Here is a 20,859-nt window from a genome sequence, read left to right as displayed (position 1 = left end):
TTCTGTTGTCAAGGACTCTGACATCGGCTCGGAACTGTAGGAACCAAGAGATGATGAACAACTGCCAGCTTGTCCTTACTGAACCTCTATAGGAATTTTAGCCTTCAACTCAACGGCTGTGAGAGGTTACCGCTGGTACATGCTTGGGAACTTTTCAATATTTTATACTGAACATTTGCCCACACTTAGTTGCCCACAAGGCTTCTTGAGGTCCTGACTAGTATCTTCTTGACACAAAAAACCCTTTGTTTAATTGAAGAGGCCTTATATGTAAGAATCCAAATCAAGAAGAAAAGCAGAAGAATGCAGGGATGAACAGGTCATTTGTAGAAGTGGAAGACAAACAGCAAAATGCATTCAAGCCACACAACTAATTCACATGGCTAAATGAGAACAAGCAATGTGGAGTTCACTGAGTAACCCATTGGGTGTTGTCAAAAATGTTCTGTGGAGACGAGCGCCTTCACTTCTAATCGCGTCAGAACTGCAGGGGAGCTGCTCCTCACTTCCATCTGCTGGTGGACTTCAACACTGCCCAGCAGAATGCACACTTGACAGGCTCAGGTCAGGGAGTTTCTTTGGGCTTGTGTCATAGGACCAAATACAGACTCATCAAATTATAATCTCGGACAAATCATCCAAGACTGTGGCACTGTTAATATCTTCAACAAAATGACTAACAAATTGTTTGTTATTAATTTTTTTTTTGATTTTGTAAACGATAGCGAGGGCGAAAAATGTGTACCGTGACAATAATTAAACAAATTGAATTAAAACCTTCTGTTGACAAACATATCTACTGAAGAAGAAGAAAAAAAAAAAGTTAAAACCATCCTAAACTGGTTGGCTGGTCTTAAAGATGGTCTTCTAGCATGGTTATGTCTGGTTTAGAAGGTTGGTTTTAGAAGGGTTTTGACTTCTTTAGTTGGTCCGGCTGGCCTTAGCTTTTCAGGCTTTGAAAGCAGATGAACACCAGGCTGGGAGACCAGTTTGACCAGTTTAAAACAGCTAAGACCAGCCAACCAGCAGAGACTGGTTTTAGCTATTTTTTGTTTGTTTATTTTTTTCAGCAGGGACGATGAGAAAAAATGACCCGGCAAACTGAACCACTTTGTTAACAGGTTAATTGCCAAATGCACCATACAATATTAATATTAACAATATTATTATTCCATAACAACAGACTAAAATGTAGAAAATTAACAACTTAACCATGAAAAAATTCCCTATAATGTTAATGTACTCAGGGGATACCGACTAGCGACCATTAATTGGGGGTAGGCATGCACCCTCACTTTTAGAAATTACTTAACCCCACTTTTTGATGAAGAACAAAGGCTAAATCAAAGGCTGCTCGCTTTGGCAGTAGACGGAACTTAACACACAAATGCTAATCACAGGATTGTACTCTCCATTCACCGTTTCAAAGTATTAGTGCAACACACACGTTGAGCAGGTGACTATAATGCAATCTGTGAGCAAGTAGTCTTTGAGTATTACAAGTCAATGTTGTTAAATAGATAAAAACATTTAACAAGTAACTTTAAGTGGATTCCTTATCCCGGACCTTATTATTGTTAGTCTTTTTTCACAGAAACACTGAATGACCAATCAAGCTCCTCCACCAGCCCATATTTCTGTAAGTTCTGTTTGATGTCCAAAATAAGCATTTTAATGTAAGACACAGTTGCAACAATGTTTTAGTCCTCATTTATTAAGTTCTGTTATTAAAACAATTCTTTCAAATCAGTTGAAGCAGTTTAAAACTGCTCAATGGGATGTTCAATGGAATTTCCAACTCAAGCTGACTTTAACACTGCTTAGTGGTTATGACAGTCCACAGCCCTCAGAATCAGATAGTATTTGAGTATCACTAAAAAAATAAAATGACAATTACTTCACCCTTTGACATTACTTATTTAGATTTTCATGGGACTGTGTGACCTATTTATTTTGTGCCTTATATAGATGCAGGCATGTGGTTACTCTCTGATGTTCTGGTTTTGGTTTGAATGGTAATGAGAGAGAGAGAGAGAGAGAGAGAGAGAGAGAGAGAGAGAGAGAGAGAGAGAGAGAGAGGGGGGGGGGGGGCAGTGAAAATGATGCACTGAAGAGGAAGGAGGATAAATAGATCCATAGGCGGGGGATGGCACAGGATAGGAATAGAACAAGTATGGCAAGCTGGAGAATTGGACAGGTATCTTATAAATAGCCTCCTTTGTTTAAACTGTAAGGATGGTTCTTTTTTTTAAACGTTTAGGAATTATTGATTATATAATGTCAAATGTAGGGTAAGATCTGAAGTAAAGAAGTAATTATTTTCTGTTAACATTATCTGAACATTTATTGAATAATTAGGTTCTTATTAATCTTGTCTTCAGCTGAACTGCAATATTTGTTGGATTTTTTCCATCTGAATATTTTGAGGTTAAATGATCAAATTATTATTGGATAACATCTGTGAATTTATTTAGATTTGTATGGTATATGTACATATACAGTATATGGTATGCACACACACACACACACACAGACACACAGACACACACACACACACACACACACACACACACACACACACACACACACACACACACACACACACACACACACACACACACACACACACACACACACACACACACACACACACACACACACACACACACACACACACACACACACACATGTACATTTAGTAAACAAATTAGATATAAATTTAATAAGCTTTTTTTTGATAATTACATTTCAAACATTCTTTATTTATCACATTGTGTATTAATGTAGCAATATATTGAAAACATTGAAAAATTACAAATTAGGTATTACTTCTGCAGTTACTAAAGATCTTAGTTCATTTAAGTAGTAGTTTAAAAACAGCATAATTTGTCTTCATCTGCTTATTGAACTGTGCAACAAAATGGTGACTGTATAACAATAGTTTAATCAGTGAAGTCTATTCTCTTTTTCATTCCTTTTCTAATCTTTGTGTGTTAATGCTTCATTTCTCACAGAATGGGCTGCCATCCTTCCTTCCCCCAGGCCACTCCATGGCCTGAACCACTTCAATGGCAGGAAGTCAGAGGCAGTCTGAGACAGCTCTGGTGCAAGCCTGACCTATTTTAATCCTGTCAAAGCAGGCGGACATGTCTCTCACTTTCCTGCTCAGTGAGGGTCCACAGGTTTTCTGAAGCCCAGCACTGAATACCAGCACACACAATCAATCAGTCGATCCCAGGTTAAACAGTCAGTCTCAGATCTGTGATCTGCTCATGAGGCCTTAAGTCACCCCTGATACAACGCCCCATTTATACATTTCAAATATCCTCATCGTGACATAGGATAATGACTCACGGCAAATCGTAGCCTGGGTAGAGATTTTGCCCTCATTATGATGGCAGAGCCTTCATGAAAATGAAGGGCGAACCAGGGCCTAGTAAATTAGAGCGTGTACTGGACAGCTCTACTCATACTTAAATAATACATTCATTTGGAGTGTCATGTACTGTTGAACACAGCCTATATAGATTTTTTTGTTTAATTTTATATATAACATACACTAGCATGACTCTTTATATACAGGATTCACAAAGATAGCACAAAATAGGCAAGTCTATAGGAGAGACTGGGGCTAGTTGGTAAAAAGCCCAATAATGAAAAAACATGTTTTCTCTATGTGGTTTTATGTTGGTTTCAGAAAAATCTTAGAACTAATTTGAATATCAATTTATTTTTTGTTCAAGAGAACAGAAAACTACACCTGCATACATTTAGGCAAGTGACAACTATATATTGAAGTCAAAATTTGACACAATTTTTTAGTTTAGGGATAAGTTACTAATATGTAGTTGATAAGAGAATATAAAAATGATGAGTGAATTTATAACACTAAATGACACAAAAGTTTACTGTGAATTGATTGAATTGTATTACCGTAGCTTCCAGATCAGCATAAGGTTCTCTGAAGCGGTTACTTAGTTTCTTTTTCAAATATTAAACAAAGTTGTAAATGCATGAAAATTTATAAAATTAGATTAATACTATTAGACTTCATAGCAAATAATGCATTGTTAAACATACATTTTTCTGTATTATGAATGTAAAGGCAAAAGAATAAATGTTGTTGACTCCATATAAAAATGCGGAGAATGTATTTGCAAGAATAAAGTTATCCCTAAAGAAGCCCATGTGTTGGCATCATACTGTTGAATACCAATGAAGTCAATATTGTGCCAATGTTCTAGTAAAACATCCTCTTAATGACATTATAAAGACAGTACTAAATTACTAACCTAATACAATACTGCCACCTAGAGGTAATTCCTTCCTCGCAACATTCCATCTTCAAGATTAAATCACATAAATAGGCAAACCCTGAGGCAATAAAAGTGTCCAACATTTTTACAGTCATACAAAAAAAAATAAACATTCTTCAAAGGTATTTACATTTATTAAAGAAGGAACTGCAAGGAGGTAAATACAGTACAATATAGTGTCAACCTGGTGCATCACATTTTAGGCACTTAGCATAAAAAAATAAACTTGTCTCTCAGATCCTAATAAAAACCAGTGTGACATGGGCATTACAACAAGAAGGAAGGACATTTTTGCCTCAGAAAAAACATTATTTGGTTGACAGATGTCTGAGTGAGGACTATATTTTTGCTCATTCATGGCGCGATATTACTCGTTTCAAGCTGGGCGATTTGAGCTGAATATTAGTTGACTTATGGTTTGCATAAACAATTCCACTACTTCACATGTATAACAGTGATTGTCATGTCACAAAGAGGGTGACACATACTGAGTGAATATTGAAAATAAAACTTTATATGCCAACAACATAGTTCTCATGTGTTAGAAACAGTTAACGGACCAAACAAAAGGAAGGTAAAGCTTAAAAAAAATCACTGATTTATGACAACTATAATACACTGAACACTCGCTACTTAAATCATGGATTATTACCTCTCTGCCATCAAAGCATCATTCAAGCACAAAGGACAAAGAATGATTAATGGACACAGACAAATTAAAACATATGTCCTAACAATTACAGAGATCTCTCAGTGAGGATTAAATGTGGCAGATCACAGCACTGGTGAGGCGTTCATCTACATTTAAAGAGAAAATCTATAAGAGAAACTCAAAAATTAGCAGATTGACAGATCAATTCAAAAGCACCATTGAGTCCACTGTATCACATCTGGACAGTGTTAACTGGGTTGACATAAAACAGTTTCATCAAATGTATAGTAAAGCATGCTTTAAATGCAAAGGATATACTGAATGTTATAACAAAAACAACTGTTCATATGGGACAGAAACCCATATTTAAAAAAGGCTTGATATTGGAGCTATCAATGAGAAAATAGTGTCTCAAAAATAGTTTAAAGGAAGTCTTAACTTCTGCTTTTATAGTTAACAAATCAGTTAAAAGCAAAAAATCAATGTAGTCTAGCACAAATGAATGGTCAATCTTAATCTTTGAACTCTGCTAAGCACACAAAAATCTTACAAATGTGGACTTTACCATGAAATGAAACAGACCTTATTAAAACTTTGAGGCAGAATGAGGCACTCAAGTATCACAGAAAATGAAAATGCAGTTAGTGTTTAGTTTGGCTATTTGAGGTTTGTCGGCTTGCATCTCAGTACATCATGTTTTATCTCTTTTTTTAGTAAAGCATAATAGTACATTTACAGGTGCATTTCTTCTATTCAAATAAGTGAAAGGACAACAAAAAGCACCAAAGCCATAACTAACAGATGTAGGTTCAGAATATATTTTCAGAAAAAACGTTCAAACTATTATAAAGTCCATTATTGCTACTGAAGGGACACCGGGTCTGATTTGATGTAATGAAGGTAGATACAAAACTGACCCTAAGAAACAACATGAGAACTAATACAGCGTATTAATGGCAAACCACCTCACAGGACACATCATTTCAAAAGGATGGCTTCCACAGGAACCAGTTGGGCTTGTTTTTAGGCAATATTCTAAAATAATACTTAATGGAAGAGTTCATCCTAAAATGAAAATTACCATTTACTCACTCTCACATCATTGCAAAGCTGTATGACATTTTCTTCTGTGGAACACACACACACACACAAAACTTTCTGAAGAATTTTTTTTCCAGGTTTTACCCGTGCAATGAAAATCAACGGGGTCCAAAACAAACGGGGACTTCATTGTGTGAACAAACAAAAAAACAAACAAACAAAAAAAAACTTTTGTGTTTCACAGAACAAAGCCGTAAAGGTTTGGAACAACGAAATGAGGGTGAACTAAATGACAAATTTTCATTTTCTGGGGAACTATCCCTTTAAAATTTGCAGATACATTTTGAACCTTTCACAATATCTAAACCCCAAAGGACAAAAATGGGAAAACAATATGGTTCAATGACGTTGTAAGTAGGACATTTGTAGCCAACTTCTGTACTTAAAATGGTACATAATGTTTAAATCTGCAATTGTACACAGCTTCACAATAAAAGATAATTACTTCTTTATAAAGTGGACCATTCACTTATTCAAAGACTATGGAATTACCTGAGAAATTGGTTCAATTGTCTGCATTAAAAAAGGTATATAAGAGACAGCACCATCTTATACCAGTGATCTTCCTGCTTGCACCATAAACTTACAGTGTGTCCAGTTTTCACAGTTCCATTCTATACATACTCAAGGGTTTCGATTTAAATATACAAGGGTGAAAATTATTTACATACAAACTTGTTTCAGGTACCAAACGCTTCTCTATTACACTATACCCTTTAAAAGCTTCTGGAGAAAAAATCTATGGAAAAATAATATGGACAGGTTAACTGTACTATAAAAAAAAGTAATGATTACAAAAAATCGGTTTCCTACAACGAAGGATGGCATTTGGCCCAATCCAGGGGCTCTGCAGTAGCATTAGAACAGCTTATTCCAGTCTCTTGTTGCCTCCATTAGATGCCGTTGACCATGGCCAATCCAGTCCTCTTGGTTGTTGAAAACTCGGCCACAAAACCAGCAACAAAATGTTGACTGCTGCTCTGAACCAGCAGATGAGGACCTCACCACCTCATACTTATTTCTGCTAGTCTTTTTTAACTTTAGTTTTAGTATGAATCTCTCTTGAACAGTGCCTCCTACTGGCCTTGATCTTTCACTCCCAATGCCATTGGAAGCATTCTGCTTTGAAAGTGTATTTGGAGACTCAGAGAGGGCCTTAACTGTACTTTGGGACAGTGCCACCTTGAGAACTTCACCTTTGTATTTGTTCACTGACCTCATGATGCTAGAAACTTCAGGAATATCTGCATCTGGGTGGTTCAGAACAACCACAGGCTGGTTTCGACGGGGACATTTTATTTCTTGAAGTGGACTAAAGGGACAGAGCCTTAGCATTCTCATGACATCCTTTGCAACAGGCTCCCAAATTGAGGTAGCATCTTTCTCAGACGACTTGCTTGAGATTCTCCTCATTTTGGAGGAGCCCTCAAGCATTTCCTCAAACAAAGCCCTTCGCCTCCGTTTCCTTTGGCTTTGTGGACGGATGGGACAGGGACCAAGTGGCAACTTCTGTAATGCTACATCATGATCAGCCCTGCTTTTGTTTTGAACATTGGATTGGGGTGAAATATGTTTTAGCTGGGATGCTGGGATGAGTTTATGAGTGAGACCTTGGGAATTAGTAGAGGTTTTCAGACCTGCCGACACATTGTTTAAAGATTTATTTGAGGACATTAACAAGCAAGGGGACTGTAAAGAGCTTGTGGCAAGGTATACTGAATTTTTAGCTGAGGTGTATGGAGCAGTGGAGAGAAATCTGGTGCCGTTGGGACCTTTAACTATCTTAAGGAATACCCTGTTTTTGCCCGCCTCATTTACTTGGTTGCCCTGGTTCAAAGCTTTCCCATCTGAATTGTTCAAAAGTATACCCGATTTAGCTGGAGAAATGTATCTAACTAAGTAAGCTTGCCTCCCAGACTGCAGGGGACTGGTTTTATCCGCTGAATTCACAGGCATGGCCAATACAGGACGAGTTGCAAGCACAGTCTTACAACTTGGACCTTTTGACTCACTACTAACTGGGGTAACAGGGAGTGATCTCTGAACTAAATAACAAGTCTGTGGCACATTGGTCGCCTGTTCTCCAGAGGAGGACTTGACAGCACCTGAAAAAAGAAGAGATGCTTTAAGAGCTGCAGCATTGACGAAATAGCGGTTTCCACTGCCGCTCTGTGTCATTTGGATAGACGCTTGACCTTTAGTTTCCAGACTTGAACTTTGTGCAGACATGCCAATTCTGCCTCCATTTAAAGTCAGAGCTATTCCCTTAGTCTTGCTGGCTGTCTCAATCCCAGGTTTCACATAGGACACATTAATTTTGGGAGAACTGGACTTAGTAATCAGCTTGAACCCAGCTCCACTTTTCAGCTGAACTGGCACAGCATATGGAGTGTCTGTAGTTTGAAGGAACATCTGCTGTTTTCCTTCAGGTGTTTGCAAAATCCGAAGTGTTGTTTTGGTTGGCCTAACAGTTTCTTGACCTGTACCTGAAGACCTCATTCTTTCTTTCTCAAGTTGCTGGCTGATAATGGCGTCCGAGTGCTGTTCAAGTATCTTTCCCAAAACAGCTGCGCTAGTCAAGCTTGCTGTCGTGTTCTCGCTTGCAAATGTGATGCCTTCCGGTTTCTTCTCTGATGAGGATGAACAAACCGTTTCTACTTCTTTTTCTGGAAGCACAGGAATGAGTGAATCATCAACAGTAGCTATGCACTCATCAACCTCAATATCACTATCTGACACTCGCTCTAATGCTTTCTCTCCACTTTCAGAGAGCGGATCACTCTCATTAGCCACACTCTTGCTATCTTCTTCCACTGGAAGAGGCGGCGATGCCGGCAGAGTTAAGCTCCAGTCACCGAAATCCTCCTCGCACTCTTCTTCCTCTAGCCCCAGCGGTAAGTCTTCCTCAGGCTGCAATGAATCGGGAGAGCTCCCGAAGGAATCTTTAGAATAATTGTGGAAATTAAAGACCTCTTGACTTGGGGAATTGAGTAAGTTATTTTCAACCTCTGTGTTAAAATCTTTGGCATCAGGTGATGCACCTTTACTAGTTTCATTTTGAGAGTTTGCCTCAGTGGTTTTGTTTTTAGTTACTTCAGAGAACTTTCCAACTACACTGTCTGAAGCTTTGGTCTCACTTGAATCAGAAGGAGCATTTGGGTAAAACTGAGAGGTCTCTCCAACTTTTGCGTTAAAAGTCTTAATGTCAGTCATCTCACAAAATGTGGTCACAACTTTGTGAGAATTAGAATCCTGCCCATCTGCAGCCACTGAATCAATGATGTTTTTTTCCACATAACGTTCAACAGGGCAGCTCAGTTCAATGTTGTTCTTACATGGTTTACCACCTTTTGAACTCAATCTAGGGTCCTGGATAAGGGATTCTTCCGACAGTACAGAAAATGTTGCATCTGTTGTTTTTATATTTGGAAGTTTAGATTGCAGGATATTAATGTGTGTGAACTTGTCATCTACAGACATTTCCGGATCAGATTTTGAATTTAAAGAGTCACAGGAAGGTGACACAGGTGTGGTTTCATCAGCAGGTGACTGTGATCCTGAGGGTTGATCCATAACTGAAGCTAATGCTGTAGCCTCATATTCAGATGGGTTTACTTGAGCAATTTGCAAATCAGAAAGTGTAGTCTCAGAACCAGCAGAGGAAAGCTCTGATTTTGAAACAGGAGGTGCTGCGGCTGGATTTGCTGTCTGGATATCATCAATGTAGCTTTTTTCACTTGAACAGAGGAAAGATACCTCATGAAGATGTGGGGATGAACTCCCACTTGATTGGCGGCATTGACACAGAGAAAGTGCAACATCTTTTGATGCAGCAGACAGTACTTTAACACCACGTGAGACTTCAGTATCTTCATTATTAACTTGCCATGCCTTACTTGCAATCTTAAAGCTAACTTTGTGCTCCTCTGTCAGGGGGAGATTGTTGCCAATGTGATTTTCAACTTCCAGTGACTCTTCTTTTACTGAAGACGGCTCATTTGATTCTCCTGACTCTAAACTGAGGAGAGATCCGATGCTTGGTGAGGATGAAGAGCAGGGGCTGCTGGTTGTTTTTTCTTCAACATCACCGGTGTGTGAATCAGAAACCTCATTTTCAGTGGAGTCCTCTGGTTTTGTCGGTATGACTTTTAGAACTAAATGCTTTTTACCATCTACTATCTTAAAGCCCATGACTTTAGTGGTACAGTTTGGTGGAATAGATATTTTATTTTTCACCATAAGAACAGTCAGTCCATTGTTGTTGGTTGAATTCAGAAGTCCTGGACTAATCTCATGCTCTTGTAACTTTGGTTGTGGCATTGTTGATGGAATAAGGTGCAAAGTTTGTAGCTCACTTTGTACGGGAGACTTTGTCCATTTATTATTCTCTTTTTTAACCCCAACAGCTCTTTCAAGAAACTGCTGGGTTTCCTCCAAGGTTTTTTCAGGATTAAACAACCTGCCATTATGATCGAGCAGACCTACACCAGGGAGGGAGTTAAGTTTTGACATCCACTGCGATTCTCTGGACCCTCCACCTGGAGGAGACTTCTTAAGCAACAGTTTTAGTCCAGTTGAATTAACTCCAGAATTGTCCTCATTTGCTCCTCTTCTCTTGTTCATCTCCTCACCGTGTGCCACTGTAAGATGTTTGTTCAGGTACTCTCTACGAGCTGCACTATACCCACACATCTGACAAGAGTAAGGAAAAGTCCCTGAATGCATCAAGTTGTGCTTCTGAATCTCTCCTTGTGTTGGGCTACCATGCGGACATTTCACACATTTGTGATTACGTTCGTTGTGACGATGGATGTGCTGAACAAAGGTTCCTGCATCTCTGGTGGAGAACTCACACTTTTTACAGCGAAACTGTCCATTACGGCTGTGGCAGTTGGTAAAGTGCCTGGTGAGCAAAAGAAGTGAATACTGCACCCCATCGTTGCAAATCTCGCACGTGACCAAAGTGTTGCGATGTCCAATGCGATGTCGCTGAAGAGATGAGAATTCATTGGTGACAAACGAGCACAGATCACAAGGATAAGTTGGAAGGGTTCCTTTGTGTGATCCTTGAAAATGCTTCAGCAAGTCGTTAGGGCTGTAAGTGGTTTCGTCTTTGCATTCAGAGCAACAAAAACTCAGTATTTTTCCAGAGAAGACTGCGCCCTGCTGCATCTTACATGCAGTCTTTCCAGAAGCTTTGCCATCTATGTGAAGATTATCAGTGGCTGACTCCTCAGGGTGCGTTTCATCTTGGTCACACTGCTCGTTACAAGAGGCTGTCTCTGGAAGCTGATGTGCCAACTCGAGTGGCAAAGTGTGGTCCAGTAAGGTGTCATCATCTTGGCTCTGGTCATGGCTTTCAGGGGGATCATCTGATGCGGTCAGGTCAACCTCCATGCTTTAGAATATAGGCTCCTGCAATATTTGGAAAACAAAAAACAAAACATTATTATAATGTAATAAGTGAATAATACTACTGTACAGTTAATGTTTTAGAGCATGTAAGAAAAATTACCTCTATTAAATACATCTTGTAAGAGCTACTATGCTTCAATTTACACTTTAATCAAACATATATGCAATATGTTGAGTATAAAAGCATTACAGAAATACAGTACTAGTCAACATTTAAAGTGGATCAAAAAAGTTAATCAAAGTTGACCTAGGACAAGAACAGGTATTGTTCAAAATTCATGTAAAACTTTAATGAAATGTTTTGATCCAGTTCGAAATGTTGAGTACTAATTTAACTTATACTAAAGGGTTTTTTTTCTTCTTCACAAAACGACTTACTATAGACCACATATTCTCTCTAGTGCAGTCTACAATACTAGTATTTGTTTAAAAATGACAGACAACATCTTATTGTCTTTGATGCTTGTTGTCTTAGTTGTGTCAAGAAAGCAGAACAGAAAACATTTCAATGACATTCACCGTGATTCCTTGCATCTGGAAAAACTGGTTGTTACATTATAGCCAAGTTATATACCGCAGAGAAAGAAGTATGAACAACTTTTATTCATGAATGTTGCAAAAATGTAATTATTAGGAGCCCAGATGGAGTTAGTTTTCATTTTCTGTGCCAATTTTGCAGAATAATATCCAGAAAAAAACGATATACATCCCTTAGAAGTTTATAATCAACACAATATCATCAAATATGCCAAAAAATATCTGATAAATAAACAGATAAGGGGCATGGGATGCATGCCCCTTTTCTGCATGCATAAAATACATGGATGATCCACTACATTTTCCAAAATGAGCAGTAATCTGTTTACTGTGCAAAATATAGCACTTCCCATTAATTTGTGGTTCACCTGTGAAGAATGAGCTGGCATAAGAAATTCAAACTGCAGTATTTTAACATTCGTCTTGACTTATGATTGAACTGCCAAATGTTAAGATATTGAACACAAATTTACATTATACTTTCAAAATATCAATTTTTATTTCCAAGATAATAAATTGATACCACTATGAAATCAAATCTATAATATTTTTTAAGATTAAATGTTGTGATTCAACAATTATACAGCAATCAAACTTTGCCATTAACCAATTTAATCCCACTGGTAACATCTTGTCAAAATTTACTTTGGAGTCAATTGTCTAAAAAGAGTTGTTGATGTATTTTACACATCGTTGTCAAATATTAAAATGCAGACTTTCTTGATTTCATGTGATTATTTTTTACATGGCTGGTGTAAATGAAAATGTTTTAAGACAACGGTTTAATTCTAGTTCATACCTCTGAAAACTGAGTCTGTGTCAGTAACATAAAAGCAAGCATGTAAAACACGTCATGATAAATGTGAGACACATATTTAAACAATCTATTATTAAATTATTTTTTTAAATTGTTCGGGCACATGGATCGCAATACATTTAAACATGCCAGTGGTCACATTTGTGAACAGTGGGAAAACCCTCAGACTCATTTTTAAAACAATTCAATAACATTCAATAATTAAAAACAACTGATTGATACACGTTATAGAATTTTAGATTTCTAAATTGTTACATACAATGAAATGTAAAAATGTATTTATTCTTTGATGATTTTTCCCTTTTCCACGCAATTGCTTGATAGTAAAAAAAGAAATAAAAAAAGTGTCATCTATTGGGTCATTAATCAACTGAGTAATCAGACTCACAATGGCTGTAATTGTTTGTGACCAACATTGCTAACTTGTACAAAACTTTAGAAAAAGCAAGAAATGCAGGGAAATGTTTATTTCACTGGGCTATCTGACGAGCTGAGTAAACACTTGAATTACATGGATTAATGTTTGTATGATAACCTCCAAACTAATTTACAACCAAGATGTGAAGTGATGCATGGAACATCATTTCATGTGTAAAATCTCTTGTTGAGTGTAAACTTCACCAGCATAATCGTATCTCATACCCATATCCGTGCAAATCTTTTTAACAGACAGCGTTGATTTATCTTTTCTCATTTTCCACAATTGCTATTAGCCAAACTTTTCATCAGAATTTCATTACTTCACAATCTTTCTACAGATGCCCAAGCAAACTTTTTAAAAACATGATACAAAACCAGCAACACCTTCCTGCAAGTCCTGCATCTGCGAAGAAATAAAGTTATTTAAATTAAGTTGACATTCACCAACTTTGTGCAACGCGGACACGCACAATGCACAGCCAACTAAAGGAAGTGCCATGTCAATCGACTCAACACGACAATTATGGCCGTGCATTTCTGGATGCACACCGACTATCCCGCTACTCTCTTAGCGAACAAATCTACAAATGTCAAAGTCATTCACTCATAAGCTAAGGTATTTACCCACATCAACAAAAATAAAGCAACTCGCCCCCACCCACGCTGGATGTAATCATACGATTAAAAACACAAAGAACTCAACGTAAGACCGCACTACTCAAAAAAGTCACAGTTATATTGAAATCGAATGTCATTGTGTCTTAATTAAAACCGCGGTTTCAAATAGGCGCAGTTTAGAGAAATTTACCTCTCTTTTCTCTTTAGACTGGCAGGTCGGTGACGGCAGCCATGACAGTTCCATCCGGGTTCCGCTGGATTCAATGCGCGTGAGGCAGGAACTCAGAGCGGATGAATATGGATTACCTGAAACACTCATTAGGTCGTTTTTACAAACATATATTTATTTTACCTAAAAGCTAATAATCTAAATGGAATACAAATGTCCTTTGGTTAATTTATCAATAGAAGGTGTTGTTTTAATTAAAATCCACGTAGTTTTCGGTCTGTCCATCTATTAAAGTGGCCGTGCATACTGCTGTTTTGTAGACTCTAGGGACGCCATGACTCACTCTAAATCATGGAGCGCCATCTTGACCTACAATACCATTACTCTGATAGATAGTTAAATAGTGTTTATAAGGTTATAAATACTGGCGCATTGAAATGCGCAAATAGATGTAAGAATCACATTGTGCTACTGCGATGATAATAATGATATGATGCTTTTCCTGGGTAGTTAACTAACATGTAAGTGATCCTAGGGTAACCATAATTTCAAATAAAAATAAAAGAATAAACGGCATATTACTGCAATTAATGTTAATTTAATTAAATTGATTAGGCTTTTACACATATAATGTTTACACTAAAAATTAATTTTCAAATTGTGATTGTATTGCAAGTTGTTTAAACAACAGTGATGTTGATTGAAAAATCTGGCAAACATGTACTCATATTGCAACTTCCGGCTTTACACTTCACATCTGAGGAATTAGATACATTTACATTTATTTACTGAATAAATGACTTATAATGATTATTAATGCGGTTTCATTTAGAAGGCATTTACATTTTGCTCTACAATATATGACTACCGCTGTGTTGAAATTACAAATCAGACATGGTTCTTTTCAGAAAAAATATTGCAAGTTGAGTCTCCAAAAAGAAGAAGAATTGTAGGCCTATGTAATGTAGGCTATGCTGTTTGTTATTAGAAGCCATGTAGGTAGGATAAAATTCATCAGTAAATGATAACCATGGCAGGGTCATAAATTCATTGGGCTGAAAGGCCACCAAAAGGGACAAAAATGACCTAAATATTTGAAATCTTAGTCTGACATATTTAAGATATATTTGATAATATCCTGCTCTAGGCATATTAAATATGCATTAAATGAAATGTCTACTTATATTTTAAATTCAATAAAGGGATCATAAACTATTTGAAAGCTGTATGTATAATAACAGTGTTTCATTTACTAAAAAGAACATTAAAATGTATGTAATACTGAAATAATATGGCAATGTGCCTGCAAATATTGTCATTTTAAAGTAGTAAGCAGTAATACATAGTAATATTTCTATAAACAGCCTTACAAATTGTCTTGACATGTTTGCAAATTGATCAAGTGTTGTTTAAAACAAAAGATGATGAATGAAGTGTAAATTAAGGTGTGGCATATGAAGGTGTGACTTGCCCATTAGAGATCATTGAGCCCACTTACTTCAAAATTCAGATTTCTGGAATTACTGCATGTCATTGTTTGTCATTGTGGGCCATAAGCTATAAGATCCAGAATGAGAAATTATGATGACCAGGTCAGAAATTTACCAGGCCCTGGGGCAATATTTAATAGCTGTTCGATGGAACTAGAAGGAAAAGAAGAGTTTTGTCCTGAAATCAAGGTTTTGAAACACTCTGTAATGAACACTATAGGAGCTACATACGTTTTGTTATTGTATTAATTGTTTCAATAAGAACATCCCAGTGCTTTTTAAAGTGATTTTATAGCCCAAGTAGCTTGGGATATATAGTGTAATTAATCACACTTTTATTATTGTCAGAAAAAGAATCATATAGACCTATTGGCATCTATGACTGGGATCTTTTCATATCAATAAAGACATATTCACAGCTGTTAAAAGGTATGAATTAGGAGCCATTGTATAGATTGATTGGGACATATCAATCAAAGAGGTGTAAACACATTCATCAAACCTATTCACACCTGACAGAGGTCATAATCTTTTCAAATCTGATTATCACAAAATGTTGACATTTGAGAGCAGATTAAAATCTATTTCTTGTGATACAAAAATCCACTATTTATGTTTATTTGTTAATTAAAAATAAATACAGTATTTATAAGGACCCTTATATATATATATATATATATATATGATTGATATACAAACTTCTTTATGATTGAGAGAACTTTTTTAGACAAGATTAGACTTTTTAGACAAGATTTACGCATTTCAATTAATAGTAAAATACCATCAAATTGAAATAAATAATCTTTACATATTATTCATATTATTATTAAATAATTTTAAATGAGTGAAAAAACTATTGCTAAAAACATTTTGTATAATTCATAAACTTAAATTTAAACGTATTTTCATTATTTTTATTTATGAATAAGAATCAAATAGAATAAATGTTCATAATATTGAATTGATAAATTAATGTAACAAGCATAGCTGTTTTACAATATTACATTTTCAAAATGTTTTATTAAAAACATCACTATGTTTATAGATGAAACTTCAAAAGTTCCTAAAATAGTTAATGATCATATACAGCAATTTGAATGTAAAATCTTATATATATTATCTTATATAATGCTTATAAAAAATAAGAAACACATAGGAGCATTTACTTGTATAGTATTTTAATGTATAATAGTACATGTTATAAAAATAATAAAATGGATACATAAAGTAAAATGTCTGCTATTACAAACATCTTAATACATTTTAATGGAACAAGGGAATTGACCATTAATTTATGTGATTAATATTCGTATTCATAAACTTAAACATATTTTCATTTTTTTTTAATTTATGAATAAAAGTCACATAAGCTGAAACGATCCATTCCCTTGTTCCATTAAGATTTATACAAAATGTTTTATTAAGCTCTAGTTTTTAAATCATTTACAATTCTTAATCTATAAAGCGAATAATCTAAGGAATATTTAATTCAATTTGAGGGAATTTTACTATACAATTGATATTCGTAAATCTTAAAAAAGGCTCAACATTTTTTTGAGTGTACTTACATATTGTTTGAATGTAAATTAGCATATAGGCCTACATATTTTTAACATTTTAAAGTAAAATGTAAATGCAAGCAAAATGTATAATTACATTATTTATTTACAAAAAAAGAAAATTTAAATGTCTGTAATATCATAAAAAATATGGTAATGTACCTGCAAATATAATATTTTTTTAAGTAGTAAACAAATAGGTAGTAAGCAGTAATACTTAAATACTTCTTACAACAGTCTTACAAAATGTCTTGAGATACTTGCAAATTCATCAAGTATTTGTTATGAACTACAAAAGATGATGGATGAATGAAGTGTAAATTAAGGTGTGACATGTATGAAGGTGTGACTCTAGAGATCATAGAGCCCACTTAACCTTTAAAGTGTACAAGTGTTAGGACGGCCCCCTCTGGACCAAGGTGGGCCGGTATAAATAGTGGTTACTCTCAGTTCTTAGTCAGCAGCACAAGGAGCAGTAAAACAACATCCAGCAACAGGATTACATTCTACGAGTGATAATCAAAAGATCCTTGAAAGACATGTGGATGGACTGCATTGGTAAGTATTATTGTTTTTATCAATTTATTTTTTAGATTTCCTGGAATACTTATTTCTATTGTGCCTTAATATAAACATATATTTTTTACTCTTACAGCTCAAGATGGAAACTCACAGGCCAGTAAGATTGCAGGCCGCAGGAAGAGAACAAGTTTCACCAAAGAGCACTTGGAACTACTTAAAATGGCTTTCAGAGTGGACCCCTACCCTGGTATTAGTGTCAGGGAAAGTCTCTCTCAAGCCACTGGCCTTCCAGAGTCCCGGATTCAGGTATGTAAATAACAATACAGATAACAAACAGTTTTAAAAAAAGTATATAAATGTTTATATCATATATCAACATTCTAAAATAATTGTTTTTTCCAGGTGTGGTTCCAGAACAAGAGAGCCAGAACCCAAAAGAACAGAACCACTCAGACCTCACCACAGCTAGACAGTTCTTCTCCTCTGCCTAGCCCTTTCCTACCCCCTCACATGGCTAGTGTTGGGATCTGTGGCCAACAGAGAGGCCATCAAGAGTCGTCCTTCAACATTCAGATGTCTCAAACCTCTCCTCAGCACTTTAATTTTCCTCCAAGTGACTACAGCACACCTGCCATTAAGCCTCGACAGAACAGGTTGATGGGAACCAGCTCTTGTTCTCCCACTGATCTGCAAGCCATGGTAGACAGCTGGAGCTCTGGAGGAAGCACACAGAGCTCGCCTGAGTCTACATGGAGTCTCCCAGTACAGAGTTTTGGGAATTCCTATGAGGACGAGAGTCATTTCTTCCTCTACCCACCACCTCCTTATCCTCATGGAAGTGCCAGAGTTGGCCTCGAGTCACTTCCAACTTCTCCTGCCTTTTCTGATTCTGCATTTTGGGACATGGGACTGGAAAATCGCTCTCCATCTGTGCCAGACTCCGACTGTGGAAGCCCATGGAACTGCGTCGCTGAAGAGCAGCCTGTAGCCCCACTTCCAGATCTGTCCTCTCAGTATCTGGAGGATGTCCTTGGGAAAATGGAGCCAGCCTGGTGGAACTTCAATGGCCAGATGGATCTAAAATAATCTAGCAAACATCCATAACCTAAAGGAGACAAACACTGTTTTAACATGGGGTTTAACTTGAGGGATAGGACTCTTCTTTTTGAACTGTATTACTATTTTTGGAAAGCATGGTATTGTGCAAGTGCCGGTTACAGAGCAATATCATATATCCACATTGGACATTTAATTACATTGGTTATTTAATGGACTTTATTTATTAAAATGTTCTACCAAGGAGTAGAGTAGCCCACGGTTGCACCAAAAAGTAACTTATTGTAAACCGTAGCCTATGGTTGCACCAAAAATTAACTTATTTATTTATTATGCTCTTTTTAAGGTATTACAGTGCAGTTGGGATATTTATTTACATTTAATGAAGCTCACACAACCTATACTGTCACTTTGTAAAATAACTTATTTGAAATAAAATGTTAAAATGTATGATTTTTTTGTTGTTGAATTCTTTGATTCCGAGGCCATGGGAATCGAAAGTCAACTTTAAAAGTTTAGAGTTGATTCCCATGAGTGGAAGGGCCTTCTGGACATGTCCGCACATATCACATTGACAGCATACAGGGTGACATTCATATAGTAGGCGAAAACGTACAAAAGAAGTATGTCTGAATTCAAGGTATGCTACTCATGAAAGAGTAGGCAAAAAGTACCTGAAAGACCAACTTTTTCAGGCGAGATTCTGAAGTGTGCATACGATGAGGTCACGGGAGAGGATCTGAGAATGGCAGTGAAGTAACATATCAGATGCTGGTTAGGGCTGCAGCTATCGATTATTTTTGTAATCGATTAATCTAGGACTTAATCGATCGATTAATCGAGTAATCGGATATTTTTTTTCGTGTGTGTTTTATTAACAGAATAGTTATATTAAACTTGTGTCTATTTCAGTTAAAGCTGTTATAATTTATATACTATAAGTTATAGTATGCAAGTTATAAAGCTATCTCATATGTGAATTTTCCTTTAAGATGTTATAATATAACCACTCTAAGCATCTAAGCATATTTGTGTATTTTGGTAGTTTAACGCTGAAGAAGAGCTGTAACGTGACTTGTTGTTGAACACGCAGTAAAAGCAGACGCACTTTTTGTTCCGTGCGTTTTAACTGAAAAATGAGTACTCCGAATCTTTATTAAAAAACAACAGGCTGGGGACTTTCATTTTTTGTTGTTGTTTGTACAAACCATGTGCAAAGCAAAGACTGCAATACAATATATGTTCCTCCATCACGTCCCGGTGTGTACAGTGAATGCATGCTGAAATTATTGTTGCGTGGCTACATAAAAGTTTAAGCATATGTGATGCATTGCTGCAATTGGTCTGACTGGCGTGTGTGTGTGTGTGTGTAGGGGTTCTTTTTTTAGGCTATACGCTCTTGCAATTGAACCTGATAGTTACGTTTACTGCTACTACTTAAAAATGTCATCAAAGCTGAAAATCATATCTAGTCAAACCGCATCACGACATCGCTACAAATACAGTATGGGATTAAAATCAGCGAACATCAATAGGCTTAGACTACGTTACCTTGTTTCAGCGAGTTAAGTGTATTAAGTGAATTAAGTGTGTAATGATCCCACACTTTAGACAATTTCTGCCGTTTATTTACATATTTATTCTCCGCCATCGCGCCAACTAAATTCAAAATATATGCTTCATGAACAGGTCCGTGTGAATATATGGTCCGTGGGAAACAATCAAAGCCCTGCGCCGCGCGTATAGTGCGCCTCATAGGAATTTAACGAGGCTTCGAGGTAGAGTTTTTGCCTCGAGGAATTTTTGTAATCGAGTAACTCGAGGAATCGTTTCAGCCCTAATGCTGGTAGGTCACTTGATAAGACAACATGGCAAATGTAGTAGGCTACATCAGGATAGCTTCAGGGCTCTCAAGTTTTATCAAAAGTTTAGAGTGAGATTTAGGGGAGGAGCCACCCGAATATTTGCAGCAGCGGTCCCTCGACCCAACCAAATTCGCTTCAATTTTTGCTAGCAGTTCAATTTTGCCTATTGTTCATAATTGACCAGCACAAATGGAAATTATAACAATTGTTAAATCTGATAAAAAGACAAATTCATCCAAATAAAATAAATAGTTATATTTAAAAAATACAAATTTATTGAAAAATAAAAATAAATTTGACCCCAAACAAGCCAGCTGAACAT

General features: G+C 36.4%; 2 protein-coding genes across 2 annotated transcripts; one reads left to right on the top strand and one right to left on the bottom strand.

Moving 5' to 3' along the window:
* Positions 1 to 4,431: 4,431 nt before the first annotated feature.
* On the bottom strand, positions 4,432 to 14,203 carry LOC143709897 (zinc finger protein 518A). The gene is made up of 2 exons (XM_077200681.1): positions 14,067 to 14,203; positions 4,432 to 11,484 (listed from the first exon to the last, which is right to left on the bottom strand). Exon 2 carries the CDS (start codon positions 11,464 to 11,466, stop codon positions 6,928 to 6,930), a length of 4,539 nt encoding a protein of 1,512 aa, XP_077056796.1. The 5' UTR covers positions 11,467 to 11,484; positions 14,067 to 14,203; the 3' UTR covers positions 4,432 to 6,927.
* Positions 14,204 to 17,431: 3,228 nt separating this feature from the next.
* mxtx2 (mix-type homeobox gene 2) lies at positions 17,432 to 18,745 on the top strand. The gene is made up of 4 exons (XM_077201284.1): positions 17,432 to 17,437; positions 17,586 to 17,652; positions 17,750 to 17,922; positions 18,019 to 18,745. Exons 1-4 carry the CDS (start codon positions 17,432 to 17,434, stop codon positions 18,700 to 18,702), a joined length of 930 nt encoding a protein of 309 aa, XP_077057399.1. The 3' UTR covers positions 18,703 to 18,745.
* Positions 18,746 to 20,859: the final 2,114 nt, after the last annotated feature.

Source organism: Siphateles boraxobius, unplaced genomic scaffold, assembly GCF_051911475.1.
Source record: "Siphateles boraxobius isolate OS27281-9 unplaced genomic scaffold, OSU_SipBor_1 46, whole genome shotgun sequence".
Taxonomy (NCBI): domain Eukaryota; kingdom Metazoa; phylum Chordata; class Actinopteri; order Cypriniformes; family Leuciscidae; genus Siphateles; species Siphateles boraxobius.
Note: the sequence above shows the minus strand (reverse complement) of the source record. Positions and strands in the feature narration are given on the sequence as shown.

Bases quoted from the DNA above. Each gene is read 5' to 3' on its own strand.
- LOC143709897 (XM_077200681.1), bottom strand. From the start codon at position 11,466: ATGGAGGTTGACCTGACCGCATCAGATGATCCCCCTGAAAGCCATGAC.
- mxtx2 (XM_077201284.1), top strand. The intron at 17,653-17,749 runs GTAAGTATTATT...TTACTCTTACAG, and splicing joins CATGTGGATGGACTGCATTG to CTCAAGATGGAAACTCACAG. The intron at 17,923-18,018 runs GTATGTAAATAA...TGTTTTTTCCAG, and splicing joins TTCCAGAGTCCCGGATTCAG to GTGTGGTTCCAGAACAAGAG.